At 50.0% G+C, this 22,848-nt stretch overlaps 2 protein-coding genes across 12 annotated transcripts; one reads left to right on the forward strand and one right to left on the reverse strand.

Annotated features, from left to right (window-relative positions):
• Positions 1–3,014: 3,014 nt before the first annotated feature.
• On the reverse strand, positions 3,015–22,566 carry OGG1 (8-oxoguanine DNA glycosylase). 8 transcript variants are annotated; one of them, XM_064592753.1, is made up of 8 exons: positions 22,235–22,566; positions 21,838–21,945; positions 21,157–21,404; positions 20,392–20,652; positions 18,777–18,958; positions 17,558–17,708; positions 17,372–17,421; positions 3,015–3,690 (listed from the first exon to the last, which is right to left on the reverse strand). In XM_064592753.1, the coding sequence occupies exons 2-8, from the start codon at positions 21,942–21,944 to the stop codon at positions 3,532–3,534; spliced, it is 1,158 nt and encodes a 385-aa protein (XP_064448823.1). In that variant the 5' UTR covers position 21,945; positions 22,235–22,566; the 3' UTR covers positions 3,015–3,531. The 8 variants fall into 8 exon arrangements, with proteins under 8 accessions (XP_064448823.1, XP_064448852.1, XP_064448815.1 ...); XM_064592745.1 differs by lacking the exon at positions 22,235–22,566 and having other exon boundaries at positions 3,016–3,690; positions 21,838–22,145; XM_064592770.1 differs by lacking the exon at positions 22,235–22,566 and having other exon boundaries at positions 3,028–3,690; positions 20,392–20,571; positions 21,838–22,139.
• On the forward strand, positions 5,127–16,822 carry CAMK1 (calcium/calmodulin dependent protein kinase I). 4 transcript variants are annotated; one of them, XM_064592801.1, is made up of 11 exons: positions 5,127–5,563; positions 10,329–10,460; positions 11,910–11,984; positions 12,070–12,208; positions 13,028–13,154; positions 13,249–13,324; positions 14,038–14,150; positions 14,737–14,815; positions 14,912–14,999; positions 16,317–16,434; positions 16,543–16,822. In XM_064592801.1, the coding sequence occupies exons 2-11, from the start codon at positions 10,432–10,434 to the stop codon at positions 16,623–16,625; spliced, it is 927 nt and encodes a 308-aa protein (XP_064448871.1). In that variant the 5' UTR covers positions 5,127–5,563; positions 10,329–10,431; the 3' UTR covers positions 16,626–16,822. The 4 variants fall into 4 exon arrangements, with proteins under 4 accessions (XP_064448871.1, XP_064448866.1, XP_064448857.1 ...); XM_064592787.1 differs by lacking the exon at positions 5,127–5,563 and adding an exon at positions 7,606–7,714; XM_064592796.1 differs by lacking the exons at positions 5,127–5,563; positions 10,329–10,460 and adding an exon at positions 7,603–7,714.
• Positions 22,567–22,848: the final 282 nt, after the last annotated feature.

The raw sequence follows: 22,848 nt of genomic DNA on the forward strand, positions 1-22,848 counted from the left end.
ATACATGCTGGAAATCCAAGTGACAATGGCTGAAAGTCACTTTCTGTCCCATTCTCAAAATAACCTTACGAAGTAGGTATGCTTATCGGTATGATTATGCCATGTTATAGATGAAGAAACTGAGGCTCAGAATAGTTGAAATAATTTGTTCAAGGTCCCATAGCTGGTAAGGGTTAGAGATGGAGTTTGAACCCTGGTCTGTCTGACCCCAAAACTTCTTTTAATGAGTCATCACTGTTTCAATAGTAGGAGAGAAAAGAGTTGATGGATATGACATTTAAATCCATTCTATTTCTTTGTTGTTATTTTTTAAATAAAATTTAAAAAATTAAACACCAAGTTGGTACACACCCACCATCTTTTGGCATAATTTTTTTTTTTAAAGATTTTATTTATTTATTTGACAGAGAGAGACACAGCAAGAGAGGGAACACAAGCAGGGGGAGTGGGAGAGGGAGAAGCAGGCTTCCCGCTGAGCAGGGAGCCCGATGCGGGGCTCGATCCCAGGACCCTGGGATCATGACCTGAGCCAAAGGCAGACGCACTGAGCCACCCAGGCGCCCCTTGGCATAATTTTTTTAAAGTGACTTTTTGACCATAAAGTTTGAACATATTCAACAAAGTTTGGAGAATATGGACCTATAGAGAGAAGTAAAAGAAAGAAAACAAAAGCGGATAATTTTTGGACCATTATTATCATTTGTGGTGTTCCTCTCCTCTCTTTGCTATGAATAATGTATGGTTCACATTTTAAACTGAAGTTGCCAAACTGCGTATCTGCTTAACGTTACAAGCATTTTTATCCTTTTTTTAATATTATTTTTTTAAGATTTTATTTATTTATTTGACAGAGAGAGACACAGCGAGAGAGGGAACACAAGCAGGGGGAGTGGGAGAGGGAGAAGCAGGCTTCCCGCTGAGCAGGGAGCCTGATGCGGGGCTCGATCCCAGGACCCTGAGACCATGACCTGAGCCAAAGGCAGACGCTTAACGCTTAACGACTGAGCCACCCAGGCACCCCTATCCTTTTATTAAGTAGGTTGCATTACCATTAGTTTATGAACTGTGAAGTATTACATCTCATAGGCGTACCTTATGTTTTTAAATCACTCCCTTCTTTGTGATTTCTTCTAAATATTGCTGTTAGAAAAATATTTCTTCAAATATCTTGGAGTAGGGGTGCCTGGGTGGCTCAGTTGGTTGGGCGTCTGCCTTCAGCTCAGGTCATGATCCCAGGGTCCTGGGATCGAGCCCCGCACCGGGCCTGCTTCTCCCTCTCCCACTCCCCCTGCTTGTGTTCCCTCTCTCACTGTCTCTCTCTCTGTGTCAAACAAATAAATAAAATCTTTAAAAAAAAAATCTTAGGGGTGCCTGAGTGGCTCTGTCGTTGGGTGTCTGCCTTCAGCTCGGGTCATGAACACAGGGTCCTGGGATCGAGCCCCGCATCGGGCTCCCTGCTCGGCGGGAAGCCTGCTTCTCCCTCTCCCACTCCCTCTGCCTGTGTTCCCTCTCTCGCTGTGTCTCTGTTAAATAAATAAAAAATCTTAAAAAAAAAAAATATCGGGGCGCCTGGGTGGCTCAGTTGGTTAAGCGACTGCCTTCGGCTCAGGTCATGATCCTGGAGTCCCGGGATCGAGTCCCGCATCGGGCTCCCTGCTCGGCAGGGAGTCTGCTTCTCCCTCTCCCACTCCCCGTTTGTGTTCCCTCTCTCGCTGTGTCTTTCTCTGTCAAATAAATAAATAAAATCTTAAAAAAAAAAAATATCTTGGAGTATATAGCTTTGTCTTAATTTAGGACTATTTCCCTGAAATTAATTCCCAGAAGAGGAATGCCTGGGTCAAAAGGCCTGAACATTTGTTTAAGCATCTGTGCTCAGCTCAGGTCATGATCCCAGGGTCCTGGGATCGAATCCAGCATCAGGCTCCCTGCTTAGTGGGGAGTCTGCTTCTCCCTCTACCCTCCGCCCCTGCTAGTGATCTCTCTCTCTCCCACTTTCTTAAGTAAATAAATAAAATCTTTTTTTTTAAAGGCCTGGTCATTATTTAAGCCTTTGATGAATATTGCCAAGTGGCTTTCCAAAAGATTTTAGCAAGTCCTTTTTCCACCAGAAATGTAGAAGTATCTGTTGTTCACACTGACAACAGTCTTCGGTGTCACCAGTTTTTTAAACTTCAAAATCGAAGGACTATAAATGGCCTTTTAGTTTGCACTGCTTTGGTTACTTATGTGAGATAGAAAATGTCCCATGTTTATCGTGTTCTATCTGTCTCCGCTGACCAATTATTGGGTCCTTAGTCTGTTTGTTATCAATGTTAGGTGTTCTTCGCATAATAGAAATATTATCCCATTGTCTGTAAGACATTTCCCCAGTCTGAAGTTTGCCCTTTAATGCTGGATATAATTTTGGAGTAGGGTAGGTTTTTTTGGTTTGTTTCCAGCAAGAGAAGTTAAAGAATGTTTTTCTGTTTTGTAAATAACCCTGTCCATCATTTCCATAAGAATTCTTCCATTTTCGGATGTTTGGGTGGCTCAGTAGGTTAAGCGGCTGCCTTCAGCTCAGTTTGTGATCCCAGGGTTCTGGTATGGAGCCCCCCATCCCCCCCACCCCCACCCCCTCATCGGGCTCCCCACTCAACAGGGAGTGTGCTTGTCTCTCTCCCTCTCCCTCTGCCCCTCCCCCTGCTCCTGCTCTCTCTCTCAAATAAATAAAAATCTTTTTTTTTTAAAGATTTTATTTATGTATTTGACAGAGAGAGACACAGCGAGAGAGGGAACACAAGCAGGGGGAGTGGGAGAGGGAGAAGCAGACTTCCCGCTGAGCAGGGAGCCCAATGTGGGGCTCGATTCCAGGACCCTGAGATCATGACCTGAGCCAAAGGCAGATGCTTAACAACTGAGCCAACCAGGCGCCCCTCAAATAAATAAAAATCTTTAAAAAAAAAAAAAAGAATTCTTCCATTTTCTCTAATCTTAGAAAACCGTTCGCCCCTCCAGTTGTTTTGTCACCTTTTTAATAACAAAGGGGAGAAGAGGATTATTTCCTTTTTTCCTTCATATATTTGACTTTCCTTGACTTTTTGTTTTAGTACCTTGAAATATGCTCATTGGGGGTTGGGACTGTAGTAGGAAATGTAAATATGTATATGCATCCCAAAGAGTCTGGAGGAATATGTACCAAAAATACTAATACTGGTTATTTCTGATTGATGGGAACAGGGCTGGGATGGATTTGTTATTCAAAGTGTGCTCAGCACCCTTATTTCCTTTTGGCAAGATACCCGTCTTCATCCCATAGTGTGGCTGCCCGTGACAGTACATTTGCCCAATATAGTACCTTATTTCCTTGGCAATACTTTGTTTGGGGCCAAGCGGTAGGTATGTTACTCTAGCAGAACTCATCAGAGTCCTTCCCTGAGACTGATATATGAAACTGGGTATATAGCTCTCTTGCTGGGTTTATTTGGAAAGCTGGGTCTGCCTCACACCATGTTTTCTGCCAGGCAGAGAGATCACTCTGCAGAGGAAGGGAAGTTAATGTGCAGAGAAATCGAGACAGGAGAGAAGCAAGAAAGCAAATCCTGTGAGTCTTGTGTCTCCAGTTCCAGTCTCCAAGACCCTGATCCATGGTGTTCTTCCTTCAGTCTTGCAGTCACAGTTTCCTCTTCGATGAAGCTGGCTTTGGTTGGGATTCTGTTATTTGGCAAGTGAAAGAATCTGATCAGTGACAAGGATGGTCTTTGTGTGTTTTTAGTATCTGACGTAATTACTTGTTTGGTAGAAATATTTTAAAAATAAAAGAGAATGTATTTGTTAAAAAAAGAAAGTGTAAGTGCCCTCAAACATGCTCAAAAGCAGGCAAAATGTAAAACAGAGTATGAAAGTTGTACAAGTCTTCAGGCAGAGACTACCTTATCATCTTAGGAATATTGTCAATGAGATAAACAGGAATTTGTGGTGAAACAATTCTAGCTCAATGGGTGGGTATAGGGGAGAGTAGGGGCTCAGCCCCAGGCAGGAAATGTGATTTTCCATGGACTAGGAAGTCTGAGATACTGAGATTCAGGGGAAGGAAATTGCCCCTTAGTCCCTTGCCCCTGGACAAATCAAGTCCCTTCTCGGAGCCTCAGTTTACATTAAGTCTAGCGCTCATATTTGAACCCCTACAATATTCCAGGCACTTCACATTCATTATCTCACAGAATTCTCAGGAGAATTCTGAATTGGTCGTCCATATTCTCATATTCCAGATGAAAAAACTGAGTCTCAGAGAGGTGAAGTGTGACTCAAGTCAGTCTTTAAAGCCTTTCTAGGAACCTCAGCCATCGTCCTCTCTCTGTAAAATGGGCATAACATCGACCCCTGACCTAGTCCCAAGGATAAGAGAGGTAAAAGCCAGTGGAAATTGATTTGGGGTAAGCATTGTCCTTTTCCCACGTCCCACTGGAAAATGCAGAAATTTGGGCAGTGGGAAGTGATGGAGGTGGAGTGGGGGGGTCACAGCAATGTGCCTTCTCTGACTGGCCCCAATCCAGCCCCACCCACACTTCCTTTGAATTCCTCCCTCTCTCCGCCTGCACCAAATTTCTTCCCAAGGAAAGACTTGCGCAAGAGGACCTCAGTCAGGTCCCTTGGCCCCCTGCCCACACCCCAGGAGCAATTTGTGCTCCCCCCTCACCCCAAACCTGGCCCCTAGCCATCAGCCTTTGGAACCCGCCCAGTCCCGTGGCACTTTGGTCTTCTTTGGCTTGCTTCCTCCAGGATCCTGATTTAATTCCCTCCCCCACCCTCCCCCTCCCTGTCCCAGTCCCTCGGGGGCACCACACCTATTTTGAGGGGCAGGTGCAGGGGACTGGAACAGGAACACCAGGTCTGTTTTCCTGCCTGTCAACTGGGGCCACCTCCCTATAACTGCCTCCTTTCTCTTCACTGTCTACTCTTGCTTTGCCCTTTCTCTACCCCTTCATCCCCGCCCCCATCAGTCTCCTGAGCCCTTTTGAGGGCCTAATTCCCTTTGGGGCACTGAGGGAAAGGGGGGGTGAGCGGGAATGGGGAGAAAGAGCCCAAGATCCCCAAGGGAGCTCCCAGAACTGGTCTCAAACTCCACAAGACGACTGGGTGGAACCCGCCAGTATCTGACATCACACAGACCTGGATTCGAATTCGATTTTTCCTCTGACCAACTGCTGATTTTGAACCCTTCAGCTCTCAGGGCCTCAGTTGTCCCCTCTGGGAAATGGGGGCTCCAGGAGAGCGGAGGGGAGGGAAGAGTCCAAAAGAGGATCTGACCTGAACTAGGGGATTCCTCCTCAAGCACCGCGCCCCTTCCCCAGCCCGGGAGCGCAGCGGAGCCTCCCAGTCCCTCGTCCCCCCGCCGCAGGCTCCTCCTCCACTGACATCAGAGCCGCAGGCGGGCGGAGGGGGCCAGCAGAGCCCGAGCCGAGCGCCAGCGAGAGAGCGGGCGGGCGAGCCAGGAGCGGAGCGGCGGCGGACGGCAACCGGCAGCCAGAGCTCGGCGCCAGCCACCTCGGGCCTCCCAGCCAGCCCCGCGGCGGGGCAGCCGCAGGTACAGCCCAGGGGCCGCCCCGCCTGTGCTCCGGGGCGCGGAGGAGGGGTGGCCAGACGCCCCCAGTCGCTGGATACCCTCCCCCAAGGATGGGAGTGGGTGCCCGGACGGGCTGGGCTCTGGATGGGCGGGGAGAGGCAGGGCAGGGCCTTTCTCTCCAACCTCGGCCCGAGGCCCAGCAGGTGCCGGGCGGCTGTGGGGGAACTGAGTGGGTACTAGAGGAAGGTGGGGAGGGTGTGTGTGTGTGTGTGTGCGCGCGCGCGCGCCTGTGTTCGGCTGGGCCTGAATATGGACGGACTTGGCATTTGGAGCTATAGATGTGTGGGGGCTGTGTTGGGTTGTGCTAATGTCTTAGCACAGGCATGTGGATCAGATATGGAGTTGCGTGTAAGGGTATATTTGTGGGTGGGGGTGTCTGGGAATCAGTGTTTTTGTTGCAGATGTGTGTCCAAGTGTTGTGCATGCTGGTATCTGGCTCAAGAGTAGTAAGAGTTGAAGCTATACGGTTGTGTATTGAGGATGTTTGAAGTTAGGTGTGTAAGGAGTTGGGGTGCGGTTTGGAGCACAGGAGTTTCTAGGGTGTATAGAAACAGGATGAAGGGTATGAGTGAATCTGGGATGTCCCGTACATAGGGGAGGAATGTGTGTGTGTGTGTGTGTGTGTGTGTGCAGATGTGTGTTTTGGGGGGGTGTAAGAGGGATCCGTGGGAGGGCTGTTTGGGTGTGAGGATGTGTGGGGGGAGTGTGTGTGTGGACATGTGTGCTGATGTCTGGGTTTCCATGTATGATCGGGTGTTGGGGTATCTGGGTATGGAATGTACTGAATTTGGGGGCAGGTATTCTGCTTCAGAGGTGTGGGTGGAGCTCGGTGTGTTCGGGTGTGTCTGTGGACCTGTGAGGGTTGCATTTGCCAAGCCTCCAGGTGGGTTTTAAAACTCTGCCTTGAGAGCTTACCATCATGTCTCCTTTCCTAAAAGTTTCTGCCCCTGGGATGGGTGGTCAGGCCCCTCCTGAGAACCAGGTCCCATCCAAGGAGTGGGATCTCACATCAGGGACTCTAGTCAGGACACCATCCCTCATTCTCCCACAGAGGAAACAGAAAGGGAAAGTGCCTTCCTTGAGGTCACACAGCATGCTGGGCTCTGAATGGGCCCCAATCTGGCTGCATATTGGAAAGACAAGCTGAGAGTGGCCCCATCAAAGTCCTTTGTCCTCAGCAAGCTTAGCTGGACCCCAGCCAATCATCATTTGGGCAAAGATGGACCCAGTCCCTATCCATTGCCAACCTCAGTCTCCCCATTGTCCATCTGATAAATGGGGAGAGAACTCCCACCCTCCAGCTGACAGAGGTCTCAATGGAGAAAGGTACAGGCTGGATCAGAGTCAGAAGAAGCCCATTTCTCAGGCTTCTGGGACCCAATCAGGGAGCCAGGAGGGAGAGGGGGTAATAGGAGGCCTGGGGAGCTCCAGCTGTGGCTGTTGTTGCCGTGGTAACAGTGCAAAAGGAGCTATTTAAAAACATGGCTGAGATATTGCTGGAAGCCCAGGCTGCCGGAAACTTGATTTCCGAGAGGCTGGGTGGGAGAAGAAAGAGGAAGGAGAGGAGACACCCCAGCAATTCCCAGGGTGGGGCTGAGACATTGCTGGTTCTGGGGATGGGGGACCCTCCAGGACCCTGTGCTTCTACAAGCTGCTCTGGGGTCTTCTCTGCTGTCCTCCTGGGGGTCAGTGTCCACCTGAGTGTTTGGATTTGGAGAGGGAGAAACTGGGAGGTAAGCTGAATAAATTAGTGAACGAATGAGTTTGTTGAAAAAAGACTTTTGCTGCCACCCTGAAGGATTTTCCTCTAGGCATGAGGACTTGTGGGAAGAACAAATGACTGGTGAATGAATGAATTTGCTGAATAATTTTATCAAATGAATGAATCAAGGAATGAATAAATGCAGGCTGAATGACTGAATGGGGCCTCAGTTCCTGAAGTTCCAACATAGAAGGCTGGGCCCCACTGAGTCTTTTCCCTCCATTCCCCTTCTCAGGAGCCCTGGCTGTGGCCAGGGGGCAGTGGGCCATGCCGGGGGCAGTGGACGGCCCCAGCTGGAAGCAGGTGGAGGACATTAGGGACATTTACGACTTCCGTGATGTTCTGGGAACGTGAGTCTCAGGGCAGGCAAGCGGGGCTGGCGGGGGAGGCTGTCTCTGAACTAGGGGGTGGGTTGGGAAGGTCTTCACTCTTGGGCCTGGCTGGCTGGGAGACTGAGTCCAGGGTGGTACTTCCTCTGGTCAGTTGATCACCACTTCCTGTTTCCTATAGTCCCGGCCCCGTGGCAGCCTTGCCATGGCCCAGTCTGGCCCATGTTTTCACCTCTGGCTGACAGTGGGTAGAACAGACGCTGCTCTTGGCTGCAGCTCTGGGTTCCTGTGAAGAGAACGAAGTAGGGGAGAAGGAAGGAGCCAGTTTTTCCAATTTTTGGCCAAGAGCTGGGGGTTTTGGCCTAGGTTAGGAACTGAAGCTGGGCATGGTTCTTTTCTCAGTGGTGGGAATCCAGAAATAACTCAAACCTGATCTCTGCCCCTCAAGTCGATCCTAAACATGTGAGGGAAACACACCCAGGGAAAATGACAACAGGGTGTATGATGTGCTCCCGTTAAAGTCAGGAATGAGGACTTTGTAGAGCCCAGAATGGTGGCTTCTGCCTGGGGAAACCTTTCTGGAGAAGTGGGTATTTAGCTAGGGACTGAAGGATAAGCAGAAATGCACTTGTCAGAGAGGTAGAAGGGCATTCTAGGCAGAAGGAAGAGCATAAGCAAAGGCTGAGAAGCAGGTTATGTGTGGAAAGAGGAAAAGAATGATAGAGCTTATTATAATCAGAGACTGGGGAAGAGTGGAAGAAGAGGCTGAGAAGAGAGAACAGGTCATGTAAAGCCTTGAAAGCCAAGCTATGGAGGCTGGACTTTGTCTCATGAGCCATAGGAAGACATTTAAGACATTTTCGCAGGCTTGTAATTCAGGATGGGCACTCTGGCCAAAGCGTGGAGGGTAAATTGGAGAGGGACAAGACTGGAAACCAGCAATGAGGCTACCACAGTCACTAGTTTTTTTTTCCCCAAGATTTTATTTATTTATTTGAGAGAGAGAGCACAAGCCAGGGGAGAGGCAGAGGGAGAAGTAGGCTCCCCATGGAGCAGGGAGGCTGACATGGGGCTCAACCTTGGGACCCCGAGATCACGACCTGAGCCAAAGGCAGATGCCCAACTGACTGAGCCATGCAGGCGCCCCCACAGTCACTAGTTATTCTGATTGAGATTTCACCACAAGAGATGCTTTTGACATATGACTTCCTCTTATCCCAGGGAAAGCAAAAAGTACTAGAAAAATACTCCAGTAAATCCTCCTTATCAGTGAACTCTAGTGCAAATGAGTTTGCTCTTTTCTAAGAGCTTGTTGTAAAATATTGCTTCTCAAATTTCAGTGAGCGTACAGATTACCTGAAGATCTTGTTAAAATGCAGATTCTGACTTAGTGGGTCTAGGATTGAGACCTGAGATTCTGCACTCATAAAAAAGTTCCCAGGTGGGCGCCTGGATGGCTCAGATGGTTAAGCGTCTGCCTTCAGCTCAGGTCATGATCCCAGGGTCCTGGGATCGAGTCCCGCATCGGGCTCCCTGCTCCTTGGGAGCCTGCTTCTCCCTCTGCCTCTCTCTTTCTGTCTCTCATGAATAAATAAATAAAATCTTTAAAAAAAAAAAAGTTCCCAGGTGATGCTGATGGTTCTTCAAGGATATAAAAGGTGTTAATAAATCATGACTCAAATTGACTGTAGCAGAAAAAAATGAACCAGTTATGCATAAATCAATAAGCTTGAGGGCATAAACGTCAGGCATGGCTGGATTCAGAGACTCACATGATGTTATTAGGAAATTATCATCAGGAATTTCTTTTTTTTTTTTTTAAGATTTTATTTATTTATTTATTTATTTATTTATTTTTAAGATTTTATTTATTTATTTGAGACAGAGAGAATGAGAGAGAGAGAGAGAGAGAGCACATGAAAGGGGGGAGGGTCAGAGGGAGAAGCAGGCTCCCTGCCGAGCAGGGAGCCCGATGCGGGACTCGATCCCGGGACTCCAGGATCATGACCTGAGCCGAAGGCAGTCGCTTAACCAACTGAGCCACTCAGGCGCCCCAAGATTTTATTTATTTGACAGAGAGAGAGACAGCGAGAGAGGGAACACAAGTGGGGGGAGTGGGAGAGGGAGAAGCAGGCCTCCCGCCCAGCAGGGAGCCCGATATGGGGCTCAATCCCAGGACTCCGAGATTATAACCTGAGCTGAAGGCAGACGCTTAACGACTGAGCCACCCAGGAGCCCCAGGAAATTGTCATCAGGAATTTCTTAGCTCTGATTTCCTTTGTGTTACCTTCATTCTCAAGCAGGCTCTTCTCAAGTGGTGGCAAAGATAACCACCATTAGCTCCAGGCTCGCATCTTACCAGCTTGGCAGGAAAGAGCAGCTCATTCTCAAAGTGCCAGTAACCTGGCTTGCATCACAGGACCCAATTACTGTGGCCAAGGATAGGCTACTCTTGATTGGCCAGACCTGGGTCATGTGACCACCGCACGGACCAGGGCGTGGAAGAGTGATGGAGAGAGGCTCATCCCACATCCTTAGTTCACAGGTGGTCACCTAACCCTTAGGGGTATGGAGGAGGGGCTGAAGGGAAGCTAAGGTTCCAGTTCCCCAGCTCATGAATCCCCTCTCTCTGCAGGGGGGCCTTCTCAGAGGTAATCCTGGCAGAAGATAAGAGAACTCACAAGCTGGTGGCCATCAAATGCATCGCCAAGAAGGCTCTGGAGGGCAAGGAGGGCAGCATGGAGAATGAGATCGCTGTCCTGCACAAGTGCGTGGGCCACAGTGTTTCTGCCGGGGTTGACCCTGCCTTGACTCCTCCCATTCTCTTCCTACCTCTGCTTTGGGCAAATCGTTTAACCTGTGAGCCTCAAATTGCTCATTTATAAAATGGGGTAATAATCTCCACTTGGCAGGGTTGTGGAGAACATTAGAGGTTCCTTTTTTTTTTTTAAGTTTTATTTATTTATTTGTTAGAGAGAGCGTGGGCGAGAGAGAGTGAGCAAGAGCACAAGCAAGGGAGCTGCAGGCAGAGGGAGAAACAGGCTCCCTGCTGAGCAAGGAGCCTGATGCAGGACTCCATCCCAGGGCACAGGGATCATGACCTGAGCCAAAGGCAGCCGCCCAACCGACTGAGCCACCCGGGCGTCCCTAGAGATTCCTTTATTTCATGTGTCTGGTGCAGCAGTTAACATGACAGATGTGACTGAAATGCCACTGCTTATTTACAGTGGTTTAATCTGTTCAGTCAGATCTAAAAGCCAATCCTTGAATGTGGCTCGAAGCAATGTATCTCAACTGGTGCGATCGTAGACCTACCTCAAGTTCCCCCCTACGTATTAAAGCCAAGCCACTCAGGAAGTTAAAAAATGCCTGTCTCATGACCCTCTGATTAAATAACCAACTAGTCTATGATTAGCTCATACTGATGTGAAACCTCCTGCCCTCACTGGAAAGCTGATAGAGAACCTTCACTTCCATCCTCTCTCCTGAGCTTTCCAACCACCCTGGGCAGGGATGAAATGATAATTTCCACTACTGGGTTCGGGAGGGGACTGAGGCCCAGAGAGGGTAAGGGATTCACTCAAGGTCACACAGCAACTTTGTGGCAGAGCCATGGCTTCTGTCAAGCTCAGTCACCATCATTGGTTCATTTATTGAGCATTCACTGTGTACCAGGCATTATGCCGAGATTCTTATCTGCATTTTCTTATGTCATCCTCACCCCAACTCTTTGAGGGAAGTACTGAGGGAAGTCATTGGCTTCATATTATAGATGTGGAAACTGAGGCTTAATATTCAATGAATAAGTAAGCACTTACTCTACCCCAGGTGTGGGAGGAACAATGGTAAGATAAAGCCCCTGGTCTCCTGGAGCTGGTGTTCTGGTGGCGGAGGCTGACAGACTTATAAACACAGAAACATTTTAAAATCGTGTATTGATCAGTGCTGCAAGGTGAAAAGACTTGCCCCCAAACAGCACGCACTAGAGGCAGGTGAGACCCAGTCCGATGGGTCCGACGCCAGGGCCCAGTGGTGGTTTATCTCTGTGCTCTCCTACCTTCCGTTACATCATAATAAATTGTGGTAAATCAGCTTTTCCTTTTGGGACAGAACTCTGGTTTGTCCTGCCCAGGTCTGCAGTAGTGGCCTTTCGAGGTGAGGGTAGCAAAGTGGCTGAGCTGTCCTCAGCTCTGAACTACCTCATTTCTCCTTTCAGGATCAAGCACCCCAACATTGTAGCCCTGGATGACATCTATGAGAGTGGGGGTCACCTCTACCTCATCATGCAGCTGTGAGTGGCCTCACCCCTTGCTCACATCTCTTCCTGCTGCCCCTCCCTAGCCTCTGTGGCCAGACTGTCCTGTCCCCGGCTGCAGGGTGTCCGGCGGGGAGCTGTTTGACCGCATTGTGGAGAAAGGCTTCTACACGGAGCGGGACGCCAGCCGCCTCATCTTCCAGGTGCTAGATGCCGTCAAGTACCTGCACGACCTGGGCATCGTACACCGAGACCTCAAGGTGGGGTGAGAGGGTGTGTGGTGAGCTGGGGTGCCGGGTGGGGCCTCCGCAAACCCCTCACTGTATGACCTGGGGCAACTCTTACCCCTTCCCTGAGCTTTGGCTTCCCTTCTGCAAAATGCACCCTGTAAAGCCTAAACTGCCTCCTCCCCTTCCAGTTTGGACACTTAAATGGATACAAAGGTGAATGGAGCTGGTATTTTGTCCAAATAACGGCTAGGTCTTTTTCTCATAATAAAAGTCCCCCTTGCTCTTTGTAGAAAACTTGGAGGGGACAGCAAAACATAAAGAAGAAAGCCAGAAACCCCTGAAATCCTACACCTCAGAGACTATGATGGATTCACATTTTGTAGTACATCTCCTCCGGTCTAGAAAAGCGCTGGGGTGAAACAGATCTGGGCTTGAATTCTGTCCCTACTACTCCCTAACTGTAGGTTCTCAGGCAAGTCACTTTGCTTCTCAAGGCATCAGTTTTCCCATCTGTAAAGGGGGATTATTCAGAGTGGCCTGACAGGGATGTGGTAAGGATGAAATGAAATCAAGCTAGTGCTGGCACACAGTAGGTGCTCAAAAATTATTCAGGGCTCACAATATAAACCTGAAGTCTATAGAAAATTCCTTCTCACATTCCCGAGGCCCTTGTCCTTTCTGGTACTTTTAACCTCCTTGGGAACTTCCTTGAGTTTCATGTGCCTTCAACCAAGATGTCAGCCGTGAAGCCACAGTGGCTTTCTCAGTTTTTGAGGGGTGCTTGGGGAGGCAGATGGTTCTGCCAGCGCCTGGCCATCTCTGCCTCTTCCTTTCCCTCCCCCTTCCAAGCCAGAGAATCTGTTGTACTACAGCCTGGATGAAGACTCCAAGATCATGATCTCTGACTTTGGTCTCTCCAAGATGGAGGACCCTGGCAGTGTGCTCTCCACAGCCTGTGGAACCCCAGGATACGTGGGTATGGAGCATCCTGGGCTGGGGCCATGTGTAGGGGAGGAATCGGGAGCTGCAGGGCAGAGATTTGTCACCACCATGTCCCTTTCCCTCCATAGCCCCTGAGGTCCTGGCCCAGAAGCCCTACAGCAAGGCAGTGGATTGCTGGTCCATTGGGGTCATTGCCTACATTCTGTGAGTGGGGGCTTGGCCACTGGGGCATGTGGCTCCAGCATTCTCCTCTCCCCTACTTTACTCTCTTCCTCCTCTCTGCTATTTCTTCTTTCCTGCCGCCTATGTTTGTATCTACCAATTAATGAGTAAGATCACTTCATTCAGTACATACTATGCTTCTGGCACTATGCTAAGCACTGGGGATTTAGCAGAGAACAAAACAAAGTGCCTGCCCTCAGGGAGGAAAAACTCTAGTAGGGGAGATAGATAATAAACAAGTAAATAAATCTATAAAATAATGTCAGGTATTAAAATACTATGAAGAAAAATCAAGCAGGGTAGGGAGATGGGGATGGATGCCATTTTAGATAAGGAGGTCAGGAAAGTCCTTTCTTAGGAGGTGACATTTGAATAGCCTCCTGAATGAAGTGAGGGAGCCAGACATTCGAGGTGTGGGGGAAGAATGGTTTAGGCAGAAGGAACAGCAAGTGCAAAGGCCCTGAGGGAGGGAAGATGGTAGCAAATTAAGAAACAGAAAGGCTGGTGTAGCTGGACAGGAATGAAAAAAATCTACACGGAGATTTTTTTTACAAAGAGGGGCAGATATCCCCTCTTTGTAAAAGGGGGAACTCCTTCCTGTGGATGCTGCCTGACCCGAGACTGCCCCAAAGCCCCATCCTGGAGCCAATGGGTGCACTGAAAGTGGATATGAGGATGAGTTTCTCCCTGCCCAGGCTCTGCGGTTACCCCCCCTTCTATGACGAGAATGATGCCAAACTCTTTGAACAGATTTTGAAGGCCGAGTACGAGTTTGACTCTCCTTACTGGGACGACATCTCTGACTCTGGTATTTGAGGCTTTGCCTTCTTCCTCTGGGCCCTACCTCTGGTGCCTTTCACATCTGTTTTGGGGTCTCTTCACTGCCTGCCTTTGGTCAGATTCCCCAGCCCCAAACTAAGAGCTGTCTTCAAGACCAGACACCCCACCCCAGGTGCTTCCCTCTGCCTAGCCCCCGGTCTGAGAAGCTTGTAGGCATGCATTCATTCAGCCTTCAAAAATAGTATTTTTGAAAATACCTCATCCATTTGACTTCCTAATGCCTAAAACACCACCATAAAGGTTTTCATCTGTCCTTTTGTGCCTATTAGGAGGCAAACCTATGAAGCCATTATCAGTCACTTACACATCAGTGTGAATACACTGAGTAGAATCTTAAGAACAAGTTTTTCATAAGGGAAAAAGAGAGCTGGAAGGCTGCGGTGGGCGGGGGGCTTAGAGAAAGAGTACAAGTGGGGTCGGGTGGTGGATGGACAGATCTGGCCTCTTGTCTTGCTTAAATGCCAGGCCAGACCTGAGGGGGTGGGTTTTGTCTTGGGGGTGTCCACAGGCACCACCATGCTGTTTCTGTCTTTGCTCTTGCCTTGGGGGTTCAGCCAAAGACTTCATCCAGCACTTGATGGAGAAGGATCCTGAAAAGAGGTTCACCTGTGAACAGGCCTTGCAGCACCCATGGTGAGAGCTCCCACAAGCTGCAAGCTGGGATGGGGTCTGGGGCCCTCAAGCCTGCTTCTGCCTTCACAGACAACCCTCCACACACCCCCATCCTAGGATTGCAGGGGATACGGCTCTAGATAAGAATATTCACCAGTCGGTGAGCGAGCAGATCAAGAAGAATTTTGCCAAGAGCAAGTGGAAGGTGAGTTCCTAATCCTGGGTCCCAGCCTCCCCAGGCGTCCTCCCCACCCCACTCCAGACCTCAGCTCCCACAGCACCTAGCATCAAGTCAAGCACACAGTGACTGCTCAGGGATGCTTACTAAAGAACCTCATTCATTCATTCAACACTCCCTGACACCTACTCTATCCCAGTGAGAGTCCCTGACCTCCAAGTCTAGAGGGAGAACAGTATAACTCTTAAGAGACATCTACTCCAATCTATGGGGTCCTGGAAGGATGCTGATGGCCTGACAGACCTATCAGACTCGACAGCTAGGTAGGAATTAGCCAGGTACAGCAGAATCATGTCTGAGGCAAAGGGAACTGGCATGCAGAGGGCCAGAGGCAAGAGAGGGAGAATGTGGCCATTCAGGGAGGTGCACGTGTTCAGTAAGCCCGGACGGACTGGAGGGGCTGCGGGGCAGGAGCCCAGACTGGAAATGCAGGTAGAGGCCTCGAGTGCCACAGTGGAGAATGGACTCAGTCCTGAAGATACTGGCGAGCCCCAGAAGGATTTTCAGCAGTAACCTGCCTTCCAGAAAGGGCTCTCAGGGTGCAGAGAGAGGCATGGAGTCACGGCTGGGGGGCTATAGCAGAGATGTGGGCAGGAGATGGTAAGGGCTTGGACCTGAGAACAGTGGATGGCTCAGAAGTCCTTTAGGAGGTAGAACTGACAACAAGTGATGTATTTTGAGATGTTGGCAGAGAGAGATGTCAAAGGCTAGCCCAAGATTTTGGTTGGGGACATGGTGAATGGTGGTACTATCACTGAGATGGGGATCCCAGGGGCACACACTTGGGGGGGTAGGATTCTGGTTTTGGACCTGGTGAACTTGAGGGATGTGCCGGACGCCTTGGTGGATATGTTAAATAAAGAATGATACACACAGGCATGTGGGCAAGTTATTCAAACTCCCTGTGCCTCAGTTTTCTCCGGTGGCAATGGTGACACTAACAGAGCCCACCTCAAAGACCTTTGTGAAGATTAAATGAATTGCTAAATAAAGTGCTTAGAACAGTGCCTGACACATGCTGCTATATGAAGTGTTTGCGATGATGTGAACATGAATTAATTATAAAGGGTTATAATATATACTTGTTCATATACACACGTTTTATATATATGCATGTATGTGTGTGCAAATATGTAACATGGCTGAGTGTCGTTTAATAAAGACTTGTAGAGGTTTCAGGGGCTTTAGTGGATCAACCATTAACACCTGAAGGAAAAGTAACAAAACCAGTGCAAGAATCCCACCACTGGACCCTGTCACATGATCTCCCCCTTCTCCCCACAGCAAGCTTTCAATGCCACGGCCGTGGTGCGGCACATGAGGAAGCTCCAGCTGGGCACCAGCCAGGAGGGGCAGGGACCGACGGCGAGCCACGGGGAGCTGCTGACACCAGCAGTTGGGGGTGAGGACCAGTGCTCTGTGCAAGGGCATGAGTGGTCCATGAAGAGGCATCCAGGCTGGTGTAGAGGCTCTGCACCTACGGCCAACTCTGTTCTCTCTCCTCATGCAGGGCCAGCGGCTGGCTGCTGCTGTCGAGACGGCTGCGCGGAGCCGGGTCCGGGACTGTCCCCTGCGCTGCCCCCACAGCTCTAGGGCCCCGGATCCAGGGTCCGAACCCTTCACGTTGGAGGGGTTGGGGCACCCTGCTCCCCTTCCCTCCCTGAATTGGAGAGTTACCCTGCCCCGCCGCCTCCCCACCCCTTTCCCTATCACTCCTCTGCTGCATTTTCCATACAAATGTTTCTATTTTATTGTTCTTTCTTGTAATAAAGGGAAGAGATAAAAACTTAGGTAGCTCTGTCTTTCCAGAGAATCCCCACCCCACACTGCTGTGCAAACTACTTAATTTGAGTGCACCTGGTCCCTGAGGTAGTTGCAGGAAGCCCCCTTCCCAACACAAGACTGGATGGGGGGAGAGGTATTTGGGGAACCCCTTTGTCCAGTGCCCCCCACCTAGCCCTCTGGGTCTGTAGATCTCCTGCGCTTTGCTGGTGGCTCCTGAGCCCGGTGGGGTTGGCGCAGGTCAGCACTGAACAGTACCTGGGGGCAGAAGGGAGGACACTCTGGGGGATCAGGGTACACGAAGTCAGGGCTGGTGGGGCTGGTGGCAGTGTGGAGAGCTACAAGAGTTCATGGGGAGCAGGGTCAGGGCAAGGAGCGCCCACTAGAGTCAGGGCTGGGGTGGGTGAAGAGTCCTGGAGGACCACCTGGAATGGCGGTGGTGGTGGAGGAGTCAACTGGGTCAGGGCTGGGGGAGGAGTCCTAAGGGGTCTGGGTGGGAGGAGGAGGAGGAGAGGGAGGAGGAGGAGGGGGAGGAAGAGAAGCTTCAGTACACTTACTGCTTGGGCCCAGCCAGCATAAGGTCCCCACAGGCTCCGGAAAAAGCTTCCTATACCAGAAGTGATAAGGTGAAATTAATTAGCCCTCCTACTCCCTATCCACAGGAGTGGGATTTTATGGAGAGGTGTGAAAAGTTTCTACCACCTCAGCCCACTACCAGCTCCAGTGTTGCACTCTCTCCTTACCCAGTTCCTTGTTAGCCTGGGGGCTTGGACCCTTGGCCTGGGATGTGGTGGGGTGCCAGCTGTAGTCACGCTGGGCAATCTGCCACATGTGGACATCCACGGGCACGGCCTGGGGCTTGTCTAGGGCCATCAAGCAGATGCAGTCAGCCACCTTTGAAAGAAAAAGAGTGAGCCACAGAGGAGGAATGGCAGGATCCAGCCAGCATCCTGCTTCTGGTCCCAAAGCTGGCTGTTTCCTTCACCACTCCGAGGTTACTATTATTTTACATTCTCCATTAATATACACCCTCTTGTAATAACTTTAAAAATAGCTATGATGAGATTTCTACTGTGTGAACACCCATGTGGGCCAGGTTCTCATCGTAACCTGGGAAGAAGGCAGTACTATATCCTTTCTGCAAACAAGAAAACAGGTTCAGAAAGGTGAAGTGACTTAGCCAAGGTTACATGGCTAGAAGAGGCAGAACCAAGATTCTCCGTTGGGCTGAAGTTCAGAGCACATTAAAAAAGGTTTTTAAACAAAAATCCATTTTTAATCTAGAGAGAAGTATAAAGGAGAAAACAATAAATGCCCAATTCCTAATCATTTTACTGCTAGCAAACCTTGTTGATATTAAACAAAAACTTTTATAAGTACATATAATTTCAAGATAAGAACAACATGAAAAGGAAAAACATCTTTCCACTTGTCTTCCCAAAGGTAACCACTATTAAGTTTCCTGTGGTTCCTTCTGGAAATTTTTGTACACATATAGCAGTGTATATGTGCACCTGAACAAATAGCCTTTTTAAAAATGCACTCAATGGGGCGCCTGGGTGGCTCAGTTGGTTAAACGACTGCCTTCGGCTCAGGTCATGATCCCAGGGTCCTGGGATCGAGTCCCACATCGGGCTCCCGGCTCAGCAGGAAGCCTGCTTCTCCCTCTCCCACTCCCCCTGCTTGTGTTCCTGCTCTCGCTGTCTCTGTCTCTGTCAAATAAATAAAATCTTTAAAAAAAAATAAAATAAATAAAAATAAAAATGCACTCAAGGGACAAAGTCCTTTATATTCCTTCTGCGCTTTGCATTTTCTCTAATAAAACATCTGCTTGTATCCTTTCTCTTCCTGCCCTGCCTCCAGCAGCCAAGCATGTATCCAGCTCTCAGGCCTGCCTTATCTCCTTCTCTGCTATTCTCCACATGGGTGGTGAGGGTAGCTCCTATCCCAATGGGACCTCACCTTGGTGCCCACCCCGGGCAAGGTGCAGAGGGCCTTGTGGGCCTCCTCATAGGGGGCCATGTGCAGCTGCCGCAGCCAGGGTAGCCCACCCTGTTCTTCTAGGATGGCTCGAGCACTGGCACTCACGTAGCGTGCACGGTACCCCAGGCCAAGCTTCCTGAGCTGAGCCTCTACCTCTGGCCCTGTTGGGAGTTGGGGAGAGTGGGGGTCAGGCATCTTCAAATACTTCCTGTCTTCAAGCTAATGGGTGAGCCCTCTGCCCCACAGGAATGCTTTCCCTAGGCACCTCTCTCCCACCTCATTGCCCTTTGGGAGATGCCAGGACACTTACTTGTGCAAAGGCAAGGGTTAAAGCCTGGGTTCTGCCCCTCTACAAATGTTTTCTGAGCACCCCACTACCCGGTCTTGGGCACTGGAGCAGGGACAAGAAGGACTTGCCCTGGTGGAACTCCCCAGTTGAGTTCTTTAACCTTTCCAAAGTGCATTCACATCTATGATCTCAAATAATAACCATAATAACAACAATAGCTTCTGTTATCAAGTGCTGGGTATTGTGTGGGGGCAAAGTGCTTTAGGCACATTATTACACTTTTCTCAAGGACCCTGATGACAGCACTATTATTTAGGGTAAGAATTTGCTCAGGAAGGGACAGGGTGTAGATGGGATCTTGCACCCAGGTCTGGGAAACCAAAGCCCATGCTCTTAGACCCTTAGAGCACCCTGCCTCATGAATGCTTTACTCACCACTCAAACCCTTCTGAATAGAAACTGTTATTCCCATCCTACAAACAAGAGAAGCTTGGAGAGGTAAATGAATTCTTTTGGTCTTATGACTACTAAACTGGGAGCTGAGACACAAGACCGGGTTTCTATTCCTCAACCCCCCCAAGATGGGGTTTCTAAGTACCAAAAACATTCTTTTCTCTAGCTGGCCTGTTTCCTTACTATGCAGTCCCTAAGCACTTCTCTTCGCTTTATTCTCACATCTGCCAACTGATATATTTGCCTCTGTAAAATACTTGCCTTACAGGGCTGCTATGAAGAACACTAATGTTCTTGGATGCAAAATTTTTGGGTTCCCTTAGAGATGGCAACTTAAATTTTCTGCATAATTCCTGTATGTCAAATACACAGTATGTGCATTTCTTTACTTCACCCTTGTGGCAACTCTGATAGGTAGGTGCCATTATTATCTTGTTCCAGATGAAAAAACTGACACAGAGAGACTAAATAATGTGCTCAAGGTCATCCAGCTAGATGTCAAGTGCCAAAGGTAGAATTCAGACCTAGGCAGTCTGTCTCCAGAATGAGTGCTCTTAACCCCACAGTACCATATACTATATATAGTTGGGTTTTTTTGTTTTTGTATTTGTTTTGTTTTTTTGATGAAGCACTGAACCCATGGGGTATAAAGCAAAGACTAGTGAGGTGCTGACATTTTAGGGACAGACGGGGAGGATTTGGTGGGGCTGATCAGACCAGGCAAGGTGGTTCTGGAAGAGGGCAGTGTTTGGGAAGGCAAGAAGCTTTGAGATGGGAGATGGGGACCAGGGCAGAAGTGACGAGACCCTGAAAGCCATTGGAGGGTCTGAGGGCAGGGACCCACCTACTCACCAGCCAGGGCCTGCAGGCTGGGGAAGCCATGGTAGGTGACATCATCAAGCTGGATGAGCCGAGGTCCGAAGGCCTGACAGAGCCGTTCTACCATGCCAGTTATGCGAGCAATGTTGTTGTTGGAGGAACAGATGAAGGAGAAAAGGCACTCGATAGGGTCCTGTTGCAGGAGTCGCACACCTAGGGAAAGGTAGGGGATAGGATACAGACCTGCTGTCAGGAGTGGCCTCTTCTCACCCTCAGATCCTAGGCACCAAAGACCTAGAAGCATCCAGGGGGAATGACGGACACTGTTGTTAGAGAAAGCAACACCAGAACTCTCATTCCTCGTAGAATCCATGAGGTCTGGGCTATCATTACATTTCACAGATAAAGAAGCCACAATGTAAACACTATGAGGATTGGGATTTGTGTCTGTTTTGTTCACTGCTATATCCCCAGTCACATAGCAGATGCTATGTAAATATTTACAGAGTGAATGACGTCACCTGCCCTAGGTCACACAGCCAGGATTTGGTCCAATATCCTTGTCACTACACTGTGGTAATCAGCAGAACAATAATAATAGTAATAAATAATTACTATGTGTCAGGTACTATTCTAAGCAAAGCTTTACATGTTAAATTAACTCCTTTAATCCTTGTAAAATTCTGATTTACGAATCCTTGTAAAATTCTGTAATATAATCCCCATTTTACAGATGGTGAAACTGTAATTTAACCAAATTACAAGAACTCCAACCCCTGCCCCAATCCTTGAACTCACCTTGGAATTTCTGAGCCACCTCTTGAAAGTGCGGGTCCACAGAACTCCAATGGTGATATAGTTGAGCCAGGCTGACATCCAGCTGGAAGTACTGGTGCACAGTCTTTAGCTCTTCTGATGTAGGCCTGCCAACCCATCCCTTGTCGCCTCGGTACACAGTACAGTAGAGCTGCTCCTCAGTCTGGGTCAGTGTCCATACCTGGTTCGCCAGCACTCCAGTCCAGTGCGCAGGGTTTTGTTCCCTCCACCTGAGTCCCCAGGCACACAGCAGCCCTGGTACTCAGTTTTCCTTCTTGCACCCTTTGGGGCCCTCCCATCCTACAACAGCTTCATACACAAAACTGACTTAGGAAATGCCAAGTCATTTGATCCTCACAACAATACACTGGCTTTTTTTTTTTTTAAGTTGGCTCCATGTCCAGCGTGGAGCCCAACGCGGGGCTTGAACTCATGACCCTGAGATCAAGACCTGAGCAGAGATCAAGAGTCGGATGCTTCCGACTGCGCCACCCAAGTGCCCCTGCACTGCTTTTTTACCTCCACTTTATAAAGGGGGTAAACAGGCTCACCACCCGTGCCTCAGTTTCCTCTTTTGTACCCTGAGGTTTCTTCCATCACCCCCAACATTCCTTTACACTCCAGACCTGCAGTGTCGAGGGTCCAGGAGTCAGGGTCACTCACCGGAAGGACTGTCCGGAAGCCAGAACCAGGTCCAGGCGCAGCTCCGAGCGTGGACAGGGGATGGAGGCCCACAGGGCCGGGAAAGAAGCTAGAGTACGATGCCCCATGCTGCATAGCGAAGAATTCCACGCCAGGCTCCGCCTCATAATGGCCCCGCCCACTCGGTACCCGATCTCCCGTAGCCAAAAGACCACGCCCACACAGACTACACATCCCTTAAGGCCTCGCCCACCAAGCCCTTGCCCCCTAGTTTACTTAAGGCCCGCCCAGTTTCATTTAATTCTTCCACTCCCCGTAGGCCCCGCCCCTTACGGTCCGCAAGGGCCCCTCCCCCCCAATCCTCCGTCCTTCCTCCTTACGTATCCTCCCCGGCCCCCGCCTCCCGCGCGGCACGCACCACTGTCCTCCGAGCTGTCGCGACTTTGGGAAGCGCGCGCAAATGCACTCTTCCGACCTCACTCTCCCCGGAAGTAGGACTCAGGCCTGGCTTATTGGATCCGGAGGTAGCCAATCCGCGAAGAAGTGAGAGGCGCCAATGAGAACAGGGTGTGGTGGCAGGTGGGCGGGTCTCTCCGAGGCGCCGCAGCGGTTGGCGCGCGCTGGGCTCGCTGCCCGCTCTCGGCCTTTTCTCTGGGGATGTCTGCACTCGGCACGCCAGGGTGTCCAATCCCCACGCCCCGCGGACCGGCCGCAGAATGCGCCCTCGGGCCCCAATCCTCACGGCCTGATCTCCTCAGACCCTCGGGGTTCCTCAGGCTTCCCTGTCCGCAGAACCAAATCCTGTCCCTCACCGTCCTCAGAAAGACTTTCTCCACCGAGCTTCTCCAGTCAGATATTCGCCCTCTTGACCGAGAATCGGACCCGAACACAGCTCGGGCCCCTGCGAGCCCCAGTGAGGCGTCTCCACAGCGTCTGTCGCCTGCGGATCCTGTCTTCGCACCCGCCGGCTGGGCCGCTCCCCTCCAGAAGGCCTCACCGAGCCTCGACTTCGCAGTCAGGCCTCAAGACTTC

Source organism: Mirounga angustirostris, unplaced genomic scaffold (assembly GCF_029215605.1).
Source record: "Mirounga angustirostris isolate CCGP_5_RB_7025 unplaced genomic scaffold, mMirAng1.0.hap1 SCAF_1, whole genome shotgun sequence".
NCBI lineage: Eukaryota > Metazoa > Chordata > Mammalia > Carnivora > Phocidae > Mirounga > Mirounga angustirostris.